General features: G+C 38.1%; 1 protein-coding gene across 6 annotated transcripts; it reads right to left on the minus strand.

The window, feature by feature from the left end:
* Positions 7-7,281, minus strand: LOC109824784. 6 transcript variants are annotated; one of them, XR_002242780.1, is made up of 9 exons: positions 6,543-7,049; positions 6,323-6,410; positions 5,321-5,401; positions 4,061-4,094; positions 2,003-2,486; positions 720-1,862; positions 539-635; positions 251-413; positions 7-147 (listed from the first exon to the last, which is right to left on the minus strand). XR_002242780.1 is itself a non-coding variant. In XM_020391428.1 (9 exons), the coding sequence occupies exons 2-9, from the start codon at positions 6,583-6,585 to the stop codon at positions 374-376; spliced, it is 2,010 nt and encodes a 669-aa protein (XP_020247017.1). In that variant the 5' UTR covers positions 6,586-6,607; positions 7,156-7,281; the 3' UTR covers positions 7-373. The 6 variants fall into 6 exon arrangements, 4 of the variants coding, with proteins under 4 accessions (XP_020247017.1, XP_020247018.1, XP_020247016.1 ...); XR_002242781.1 differs by having other exon boundaries at positions 7-174; XM_020391428.1 differs by adding an exon at positions 7,156-7,281 and having other exon boundaries at positions 7-413; positions 6,543-6,607.

Here is a 12,008-nt window from a genome sequence, read left to right on the forward strand (position 1 = left end):
ATCACTATCTCTATATGCTTACTTCTGGTTCACTGTCATCACTATCCCTATATGCTTACTTCTGGTTCACTTCAATGCTGCCCTACAAAATATTTCTTGCGAATATGATGCTCAACGGGCAGCTTCTTAATTTGCTTCTCCAATTCACTGTCAATTAAGTTGAATAATGTTTGCCTGTAACGTAACCATAAAGACACCTTGACCCACATCCCTCAACATACTTTATGGATTATATTCAATCATTACATACCTCCCGTTAATCATCTGAAAAAATTCAATACTTTTCTTTTGATGCATGATTGCAGCAGGGTCCTGAACCTCGTGCAACAGGACAATGTAAAATGGCAATTCTTGTAGAACGATGCTCTCAATATTACGTCAACTCCATCAACTTCTTTACCCTTTCTATACTTCTGCAGCAAAAATGGTAAGAAGTAAAAAAAATCAATAACAGAAGGAAAACACCAGTTAACACTTAAAAGTAAATTAAATAAGAAAAAGCAATATTCACGAGGCAGAAACTTAATTGATAAAGAACCTCTTTGGCATATCAGGTAGCAACTCTTTCACAGACTGAATAAGAACCTCAGTTCCTGTTTCCTCTTTTGAACCATTTAAAGAATCTTCAATGCCTGCTATGATGTCCAATCACACAACTACCAGCTCAGCCGAGAATATATACACAAAAGAATAATACAAATGATACACAACTATGGTACCTGAAGAATCCAGAGGTGATCCGCCTCTAAGATAACATCTCGCAATTTCATTACTGTCTCCGCCTTCTGCAAGCAAAAAATTATCTAGCACATGGCCTATCAATCTATAAGCAACCAAACTTATCTCATCAGATATGTCCTGGATCAAGATTTCTCTCATGTTTGCAGCTCCCAATTCCTCTTCAGGACAATGATCACAAGTCTTTTTATGATTACCTGGATCTGGATTAGATCTCTTGATTAAGTCTTCATTTCTATTATTACTCTCCAAATTAGACTTCTTGATGAAGTCGCCAACAATGGAAGCCTGCTCAAAACAATGCTTGAGAGGATTTATATGATTATCCTGATTCAGTATAGGTAACTTCTTAATAAACTGCATATCAGACTTCAATGAGATAAAATTTGAATCCACTGTACCCTCCGCTTCGTCATTTAAGCAAGATCCATGATCCTTTCTGTTAGAATTAGCACAATAGCATTCATCAGCCAAATCAAAATCATTACTTTCACAGTCATCATCAGTTCCTAAAGTTTCTGGGTTTTCATCGATTCTCTTGTCTGGAAGTAGGTGCGATGCAGTTGCTTTCAGATGACAGCTAATATTCAGTACAGCCTCTACTTCTTCATCCACAATCCCTGTTGAAAACAATTGGAGCCTACGTCGAGACTTCCTGTTTAAAGTAGCAAGAATTCTCGATACTTCATCTGGGATATCTATTGCGTCACAATAAAAAAGATATTCCATTAAATATTTTCTGAGATTAATTCTAAAAACCTTCTGAGCAACTTTGGCTTTAGGATCCACTAGTGGTTGCAAGGCAATGAGCTCATAAATCCCGACTTTTGGGAGTGACCAAATAGCTCCTAGTATATCATTCTGCAGTCCTACTGTTTCTGGTGAAAAAGGATAGAATTTAGACTCAGTTATCTCAAGACATCTAGTCCTCCGTTTGAGAGACAATTGCACAACTGATAAAGCTTTAGCAAATAATTCTGGAAGTTCATCCCCCTCCTTGAGATTCAACATAAATTTTTTGCATCTCTTCTTCACACGTTCAAGTAGCAGATCCCTTTTATATCCAGACCGTGGAGGTGGAAACTGAGGGACAAACGTGACTCCCCTTAGCTTCTTGTTCATTGCTTTTAGATCCTCAAAGGGCATTTGGTCAATTTCTTCCAAAGCTGACTCCCCTTAGCTTCTTGTTCATTGCTTTTAGATCCTCAAAGGGCATTTGGTCAATTTCTTCCAAAGCTTTGAGAATAGATGACATAAGAGAAGCCTTTTAGATCCTCAAAGGGCATTTGGTCAATTTCTTCCAAAGCTTTGAGAATAGATGACATAAGAGAAGCTGAAACAGGAGTAAGAAGCATTAGCTGTTTCTTCTGAAAATTGCCGGGGTCCTTGAAAACCTCGAATAGCTCCTTAATTGGTGTCAAGCAATCTTTGTCACTTGATCCTTCAAGAACCTTTGGAAGATAGTTTTTTATGACCTTTTTCATTCTTGAACGGGTTTTCTCAAATCTAATCTTTTTATCTGTAACCAGAGTAGCTATAAGGCAAAGTGCGTTATTGTTCAAGACATTCATCATGGAATACAAGTTATGTAAGAAATAAGAAGGGTTGTCGTGGTAGCTCTCCGTATTAAATGTCTCAAAGAATTTCAGATAGTTCTCAACAACATGATGTTTTCCTTGGCTACCACTAAATGCGTTAAAGCTGCCAAAGCTTTTCTCAACATTTGATCTAACTTTCTCATAAGAAACCTGAAGAAATGACAGATTCAATACACATGAATAGATTACAAAGAATGAGAGTACAACAAATACTGATGAAAGCAATTCTGAACTCGAGTGAGATTAAACTCACATGAATAGGAACACAAACAACATGAGATGATCACATGATGAAAATCCTGAAGGAAATAATTCGGAAACTCTAGTGAGACTAAAGCATCTATAGATTGTAGTGACTAAATTATTATAAAACAAACTCATACCGATCCAAGCAAAAACTCATGTCTAATTAGTTGCTTGGGATGTCAACAATACAGTAAACTTAGGCAAAATAAATTTGAAAGGTCCATAAGTAGGTTAATAAGGATTGTCCAACCTCATATGACAGGTCAGGTCAGTTCAACTGGTTATGCTTCAAGTATCCAGACTTAGGAAAATGTGATATGAGAGTGGTCACAGAACTCTGTCGAGCACCTTTCCAATTATTCATACACAAATATGAGAGGTTTTTTTTGGCATTCTGACTTATCCATCAAAAGTAAATCGCGCATGTATACTAAGATTGTTTATATTGCTCTGCTTTGTGACTCATGTTCTTTTGTTTTTATATTCTACTGTATAAATTCTTCTTGTCTAATATTCATTAAAAATCAACCTATAAAATAATATGGATAATGTTATAAATAGGGATTGGGGCACAGCTAAAATAAGGGAAGATCCATGCATTCAGAAGCCTATGATAGCCAGCTTGGCTTGTTGAGAGATTTGTTTTTGGCAATACAGACCAAAAAGCACAAATGATTATACCTACACTTCTTATTAAGAAATTTGTATACTGCAGATTCACAAATAACTAAATCCTCGAGACTCTGCTATCTATACTAAAAAAGGGAGTGCATTTAACTTTACTCACCTTAAGACAATAGCTAACATGAGGTTGTGAAAGCATAACACCAATTTAATGAATGTTGTAAAATGTAGTCAATAAAAATAAAGCATGGATATGTTCATGTCCTTCATAGTTATCAAAATAATATTTGAATTAATTGCCATTTAAATTGTACTGACCCTTGCATCATTGCATAAGAAGCATATTAGGCCATGATGGTGAGGCTGTTCATGTGGGGCATCTATGCACATGCAGACTTTTGTGCGTGAATATGTATGTGCATTAAATTTATCATGCCAATTTATTCACGAACCATGTAAATTATAATCCACAAAGGTTAATCATAGCCTATGGCTTCAAGGACATATCAAATGAAATTTAACAGGTTGCAACTCTTTTGATCCATAGATATAATAATCGCTTAGATACAAGCTAATCCATGAGCTCTCAATGCACATAAAACAAAACACAAAAATTTCAATTCAGATCTATGACAAAGGTGCATTTTCAATTTCTGCAGTAAGAGATTGAAGTCCCTGAGTCTAAATTCTTAAATAAGAAAACTCTCCAACATCACTTCCTAACTTAAGGAGCTTTAACTATGTATAAGTGTTGAAGGGTACCCTGGTTTCAGGTGAAACCTCGAGTTTTTTATTTTATTTTAACTTACAATTTTTTAAGTCATGAGAACTTATAGAAGAGGGAAACAACTCACTTCATTACTTCTGAAGCATGATTCTGGCGCGTACCTGCGAACAACAACAATATCCATGGAATAAAAATACCTTCCAATACGCAAACCAGAACAAATCAAGTTTTAACAAGCATAATAGAAGTTATTATATAAGGGCAATAAATTTTTTGAGTTTTGGACAGCTACATATATATCAATATAACCATGAAAAATCTGCACGGATATTGAATGTATTATTCCTTACCAGCTATGCATAGACCTATTAGTATTATAATTAGTTAGATACAGGCATTGTGCTCTATAAACCCAGAATAATGTTTATGAAGCTTAAAATTGTGTATACTGAGTACTGATAGAATTTAGGCTAACATTCATTATTATAGCTATTTGAACTTTTCTTCTAACTCTAGTCCTTCATGTAAAGTAGTCCTTCAGGTACAGAGCTAATAAGTAACAAGAGACCACAGTGTAGGGCCGTGGATTTTTCTGCTTCATGCACAGGCATGCATGTATGCAAGCATACTCTGTGTTCATGCACATTTTAGTAGTGCAATTACAAAAAAGTGTACTTTGGTTAAGTGCTCAAAAAAATATTTGATGCAAAAGCAGAATCTTAGCAGTACCTTGCTTTTGTGTCAAAATTGCTACCTTTACATCGAAATGGCTGCTTGAAATACAAAAAAAAAGATGTTCTTACAAAGAACATCAAACAAATATTCCTGTAACATAGTTATTTACTTGGAGTAACTGTAGAAATAGCTGGTCTGGGATAGAGTAAACTCAACTATTCATATTTTCTTGAACTCTTTTGATGAATATAGCATAGGTATCTTTGCAAAAGGTAAGAAGGCAGGCCACCTTCAAGTTTATCAGGTGTCAAGTTTCCATGTCAAACCCCTGTTAGCTACATCACTTTGATGGCATGAAATAATCGAGCATGTGTCATGCTCAGTCATGATAATAAAAGGCACCCAGATTTGATGGAGTTACATCCACCATGTAGATGGCCTTCGTACCAAGAAATTAATAAAATGATGACTTAGATTGGTAGTTAGCTTCCTAGTTCTGTTTTATAACTTAAAAAGAATCCGCTATTTAGATTCCTACTATGCACTAAGCGATAAAATTTATACATCTGTTTTATAACTTAAAAAGAATCCGCTATTTAGATTCCTACTATGCACTAAGCGATAAAATTTATACACGGTCATAAACTAACACACTTATTGATATTAAGTACATTGAACATATAACAAATAGGGAAATAAAGAATCAACTTACTCATCTGACAGGAACTTGGGCCTTTTAGACTTCTTTTTGCTGCCATCCAACATAGATACTGCAGGAAGTCCCACTAACCATCTGCACCCAAATCATGTCTTAGTTCATTCCTTGTCAGTACGACAAGGAAAATAATACCGGAAACTTCTCATTTTAAAATTTTCTGGAGTCTTATATCTTAGAAAATAACCCCAAAAAAGTTTCTTTTCTTATATTTTGAATTATTAAGTGTTGGCAATTTAAATTTGAAACAAAAATATTTTGGAACTTATGTTTGTACAATTGTATAGTGCAATGATATCATTCAAACATCTCAAACAAGAATATTCTTGTGTTACCGTTTACCAATCCTCCTTGGTGTGCAATGATATCATTCAAACATCTCAAACAAGAATATTCTTGTGTTACCGTTTACCAATCCTCCTTGGTATCCAGGAGAAGGTGGTGGATAAATCAAACAAGAATATTCTTGTGTTACCGTTTACCAATCCTCCTTGGTATCCAGGAGAAGGTGGTGGATAAATGTTATGGGCAGTGGTCATATTCAAAACACTCATTTCCTTTGGAGGTAGGATGAATCCCCATCGTTGTTTATATTTCAGAAGGAGTTATAATAGAGTACATTTATGAGTCTCTAGCATAAAAAAAAGTTTTGTTTAACTTGTATAAATGCGCATAATGCTTACGTTATAGGATGAAATAACGAAGGACATATTATATAAGTAATTGATTTCAGCCATTGCATTTACCTTCTTAATATCAAAGGAACATTTGTAGCAGAGTAAATCTTTGTGGGTAAAAGATGGGAAATGCAATTTTGAAACTTCTTTGAAAATATGACCCTAAATTAAGTTTATTTTTTTGTGGAATGAGATAGCATCCTCGACACTACATGTACTTTAATTGGCTTGATCAATTTCCGCTATGGGAGGCTAAACAATTCCAAGAATTGTCAAAATTTGTAATTTTTAAAAATAGGGAACTATGGGAACTTTAACAAACCTCCTTTTCTTATTGAGCAACTCATCTTGATGCCACACTCTAGAAGTCAGCTTCTTTATATCTCGAAGCGAGTAGTTCATTGTTGATTCTGTAAATTCCTCCACAGTAAAATTCAAATCCAAAGTCAAGAAAAACCCTTCTTCTAAAAACAGTAGAATTATTAAACTAAAGGAAAAAAAACAGAGAGAGAGAGAGAGAGAGAGAGAGAGAGAATCTGAACCTTGTCCCAGAATAGGAGGCATGGGTTTCTCTTCTTCAGACATTAAAGAAATAGATGACTTCTCTCTGAAAAATACCCAATATGAATACAAAATTACTAAGAAATCACTTACCACAGAATAAACAAATACAGAAAGTAAACAATATGAGAGAGTAAGATAAAACCCAACCTTAACCTAGTCCTAATCTCTTGCCCCTGAGATAGATTTTTCTATTGAGGAGCAAACAAAGGGGGAAAGCCCAAAACTTTGGCTTTCAATTGAGTTTATGATGGGAATCGACCTAAACCGCTAACTGGACGCAGAACAGACTAATAGCAATTTTGGATTAAGACCCTTAAATGGATTGATCCGACAGGATAGTGTGACCGAAGAAGACCAGATACATCTTCTACCTAATTATGTAGTCAGCCTCCACCAATTCATGGAAGGTCGAAATTGGGAGAATTTAAGGTTATAATTCAACAATAGGTATAATCCAAAAATCACCACCCTCAAAATTCAAACAAGATGACATGAATGCAACCCAACTTAAAAACAAGATGACATGAATACAACCTAGTAATAATTTAATACGAGAATGGTTCATGTAGAGTAGGGTTTAATTTTGTTGACCTTTGGTTAGGTTAAGATGACTCCTTATGCAATTTTAATCTCAGCGGTACGGTGAGGTGCTCTGAGGGTGGAGGAGAGCGGAGGTTCAGGGACTGCTCGGCGTCGCTGGTGGAGGCGGTCTGCTCGGCGTCGGGAGGCGTGTGAAGATGAGAGGCGGTCGTCGTGGGGGCTGCTCGCGGTGGTGGTGAGCAAGGGAGGGGGGAAATCGGATCTGAGAGGGAAGTTGATTTTCCCTTTGAGACTTCGGAGTGCGGGTCGAATACGAGCGGGGTTGATGGCGGTGGTTGTTCGGGTTGAAGGAGATGAGCAGCGGGGAAGAGGGGCGGTCGGTTATGGATGGGAAGAACGGTGGGGTTTTCTTTTTTATTTTTATTTTTATTTTTTGTAATGGAGGGCTGAGATGAGTTCTGACAGAGAATGGGTGGGGAGATATTAAATGGGTGAGATTTTGGGTGGATGGAAAGAATGAATTTGTTGGATAGAGAGATTTTCAGATTTTTTTTTTGTTCAACACAATTTTAAATATTTTGAATGGAAAAATATTACACATGTGATGATGACAAACGGGAAAAATATTTTGGATCTGGCACTTTTTTTTTACAAACTTAAAAAAAAAAAAATAAGAAGATGGAAGAACCTGAGATGGAGAAGAATCCGGTTGATCAACTTTTGCTCTGATACCAAAATGATGCGGGACGATGGGGCTTTTAGGGTTTTATGTAAGGGATTTGGGAAATTTGAGGAAGAACAAATATTTGGGAAAAGCTAGGGTTTGTAAGATTAACAAGATATGACCACGAATCGCAACCCGGGCCTTGGCTTCACCACCATTGACTCAATCTTAGAGATCAAATCAATTACCCAAAGTTTCACAAATGAAACAAAATCTTCTTCAAATATTCATTGCTTTATTTCATAGAATTGACCTCTTTAAATAGGCCTTCAGCAACTACAAGTTCACTCCCATACCCGATGTGGGACTAAAAAAAGAGCAAATACAATAAAGAGAATAAAAGTAACACTAGCTAAACTCCAAGCCTTCTCAAAATCAAAACCAAATATAAGTTGAAGCAAGACGACAACGACGACGACGACGAAAGTATGTGCGAAGTGGATGCTGTGTGATGTCCTCATCAATTCCCCCGGGGCGGAAAGAACTCGACCCCGTCGAGTTAGGCTCCAACTGACCCTCATAATACTCCAATAGATCCGGAGCTAAGCGCTGCAGGTCCTCACGAGTAATCCATGTATCATCAGATTCAGGACGATCTTTCCAACGTACTAGATATCGTCTGCAACCACCATCTCTGGTGGAGATGATTTGGTCATCTCGAATGCTATCAATCTGTTCAGCTGTAAATGGGACAAAAGTAGGAGGCAGTGGTGGTAATGGGGGTCCCTCAAGGAAAGGATCAGGGGTAGGCTCATCAAGATCCACAAATGGATTGTCAGGGTTAGAAGGAGGACCTTTATAGGCCACCAAATCCGCAATATTAAATGTCGAACTAATTCCGAAATCTGGAGGTAAATCGATTACATAAGCATTTGAGTTGATTTTCTTGATAATCTTAAAAGGCCCAGCACTACGAGCATGCAATTTTTTGACGGCTCCAGGTGGAAACCGTTCCGGACGAATCCGGATTATTACATAATCACCTTCGTTAAACTCAAGATGTCTTTTATGTAAATCAGCATGGGACTTATCTTGTTTATTGCTTTCTTGAATTTTCTTGTTGATTTCTTGATGCAAATCATGAATGTGTGATGCAATTGCAACTGCTGACTCGGACACTCTAGGATGATGCGACATGGGAATAAGGTCTATAGGCTTTCTAGGCTTGTACCCATGCACAACTTCAAATGGACTCATACCTACTGATCTATTGACTGAACTATTGTATGCAAACTCTGCAGTGGGTAACAGAAGATCCCAATTTCCTAAATTCTCACCAACCAAACAGCGTAAAAGATTGCCTAAACTCCTATTAACTACCTTGGTTTGACCATCAGTTTGGGGATGAAAAACAGATGAATACTGAAGTTTAGTCCCCATCTTGTGCCATAGAGTTTTCCAAAAATAGCTCATAAACTTCACATCCCTATCAGATACAATGGTTTTGGGCAAACCATGCAATTTGACCACACCATCAAAGTAAATCCGAGCAATTTTGGAAGCATCAGACGTTTTGCTGCACGGCAAGAAATGGGCCATCTTTGAAAAGCGATCCACAACTACAAAAATGGAGTCATGTTTACTGATAGTCTTAGGAATCCCCAACACGAAATCCATACTCACATCCTGCCAGGGACGATCTGGAACAGGGAGGGGTGTGTACAGGCCAATATTTTGTTTACGCTGCTTAGCTAATTGGCAAGTGCGACACTGCCCTATTAACTTCGCAACATCTCTTTTAAGGCTTGGCCAGTAAAATAGAGTTTCTACAGCCACTATAGTCTTTTCACGACCAAAATGATCAGCAAGACCTCCTGCATGCAATTCCCAAACAAGATAATCTCTCAAAGAAGTACGGGGAATGCATAACTTACGAAATCAAAATAAATAGCCATCTTGGAGTAGAAAGCCATCTATCTCGGGAGTCACTCCCTTTAAAGAAACAAAAATCCCTCCAAAGTCAGGACATGATTCATACTCCCCTTTGACTCTTTCGAAACCCACTACCTCGGCACTCATTCGGTTTAGAAGACAAGTTCGGCGGCTGAGTGCATCAGCCACCTTGTTCTCAACTCTAGCCATGTGTTTAAGGGTATACGTATAGTCTTGTAGAAATTCAACCCATCGAGCACGCCTGGCACTGAGTTTCTTCTGAGAGTTAAGATACCGAAGGGCTTCGTGGTCCGAATAAATAACGAATTCTTGAGGTAAAAGATAATGTCGCCAATGGTGCAATGACTGCACAACCGCATAGAACTCCTTATCGTAAGTAGAGTAGTTTAGTTTAGCACCACTAAGTTTTTCACTAAAGTAGGCGATGTGGTGCTTCTCCTGGCTCAATACTCCACCTATACCAATGCCCGAGGCGTCACACGCAACCTCAAACACTTTAGAGAAATCAGGAAGTCTCATAACAGGTGCATTAGTCATCCTCTGCTTGATTTCTTTGAAAGCCATGGCAGCTTCTTCGGACCATTGAAATTCCTCTCTTTTCAGGCAATCTGTAATTGGGGCCATAATGGCACTAAACTCCTTGATAAATCGCCTGTAGAAAGTTGCGAGCCCATGAAAACTTCTTACATCGCGTATACTCTGGGGCTCGGGCCATTCTACAATTGCCTGAACCTTTTGAGGATCGGCAGAAACTCCCTGAGAAGACACAACAAATCCCAGAAATATAACTTGATCAGTCAGGAAAACACATTTCTTGGGATTTGCAAATAGTTTCTCTTTCCTCAAAGTGAGACATACTTGATTGAGATGATCAATATGATGCTCCAGCGACTTACTATAAATTAAGATATCATCAAAGTATACGACCACAAATTTTCCCATAAAAGGTCGCAGTACTTGAGTCATAACTCGCATGAAGGTGCTGGGAGCATTTGTTAACCCAAAAGGCATAACCATCCACTCGTATAGACCATCTTTCGTCTTGAAAGCTGTCTTCCACTCATCCCCTGAACGAATCCTAATTTGATGGTAGCCACTCTTCAAATCAATTTTGGAAAATATGGTAGCTCCAGACATCATATCTAACATATCATCCAGTCTGGGAATAGGAAACCGATATTTCACTGTGATTTTGTTGATTGCTCGACTATCAACACACATTCTCCATGAACCGTCTTTCTTAGGGGTTAGTAATGCCGGCACAGCGCACGGACTCAAGCTCTCTTTAATGAACCCCTTAGTCAACAGTTCTTCAACTTGCCTCTTGAGTTCGGCATGTTCGGTTGGATTCATTCTGTAATGAGGCAAGTTGGGAAGATTAGATCCTGGAACAAAATCTATAGCGTGTTGGATGTCACGCATCGGGGGTAGAGAGTTTGGGAGTTCTTCCGGGAAAACATCTGCAAATTCCTTTAATATTGGAGTTACTGCAGAAGGGATTTGCTCTTGGGAGTTTTCGGTAATCTCCCTAGCAACAAGGACAACAACGGTAGACCCTTTAGCGACCTCCTTGTCCAGAGACTTGGGGCTGATCAAATTTAGTCCTCTTTGGTTGTTGGAAGAATCATCCTCTTTCCATCATGGACGAATGAATGAGTGTTTGATCGTCCATAGATAGTGACATCTAGATCATATATCCAGGGTCTACCTAAAATGATGTGCCCAACATCCATGGTAACAATGTCACACCAAATCTTGTCCGAATAAGTAGCAAATTGGATCGGGACAAGACATCGTTCTTTAACCTCAATGGATGCAGTGTTCACCCAAGATACTTTATATGGTTGATGATGGGGAACAGGTTTCAAACCAAGTACAATCACCATGTTGGAGGCGACGACGTTAACACAACTCCCACTGTCAATTATGACTCGATAGTTTTTATCATTGATCTTTATGGTTGTGTGAAAAATTGTAGTTTTACGCCAGTCATCACTATCCCTAGGTTGAGCTAATGCGCACCTCACAACACTAAGTCGGCGGGAAATTTCGTCCACTTTGTTGATCGAGGGTGTTGGCATGCTCAAAATACATCCTACGATAGCATCGGTAGGTTCATCCTCCCAAACATGTTCATCAGGGTCATGGACAATCTCCTCTAAATCATCCCGGTCACTGTCCGATCGGGTCTCAACAATTAAAGTTCTTGTTTTACTCGGACACTGGGCAGCAATATGACCAAACCCTTGACACCTAAAACATCAAGTAGATTGAGCCGATCTAGATG

This window comes from Asparagus officinalis, chromosome 9 (assembly GCF_001876935.1).
Source record: "Asparagus officinalis chromosome 9, Aspof.V1, whole genome shotgun sequence".
Classification (NCBI taxonomy): Eukaryota; Viridiplantae; Streptophyta; class Magnoliopsida; order Asparagales; family Asparagaceae; genus Asparagus; species Asparagus officinalis.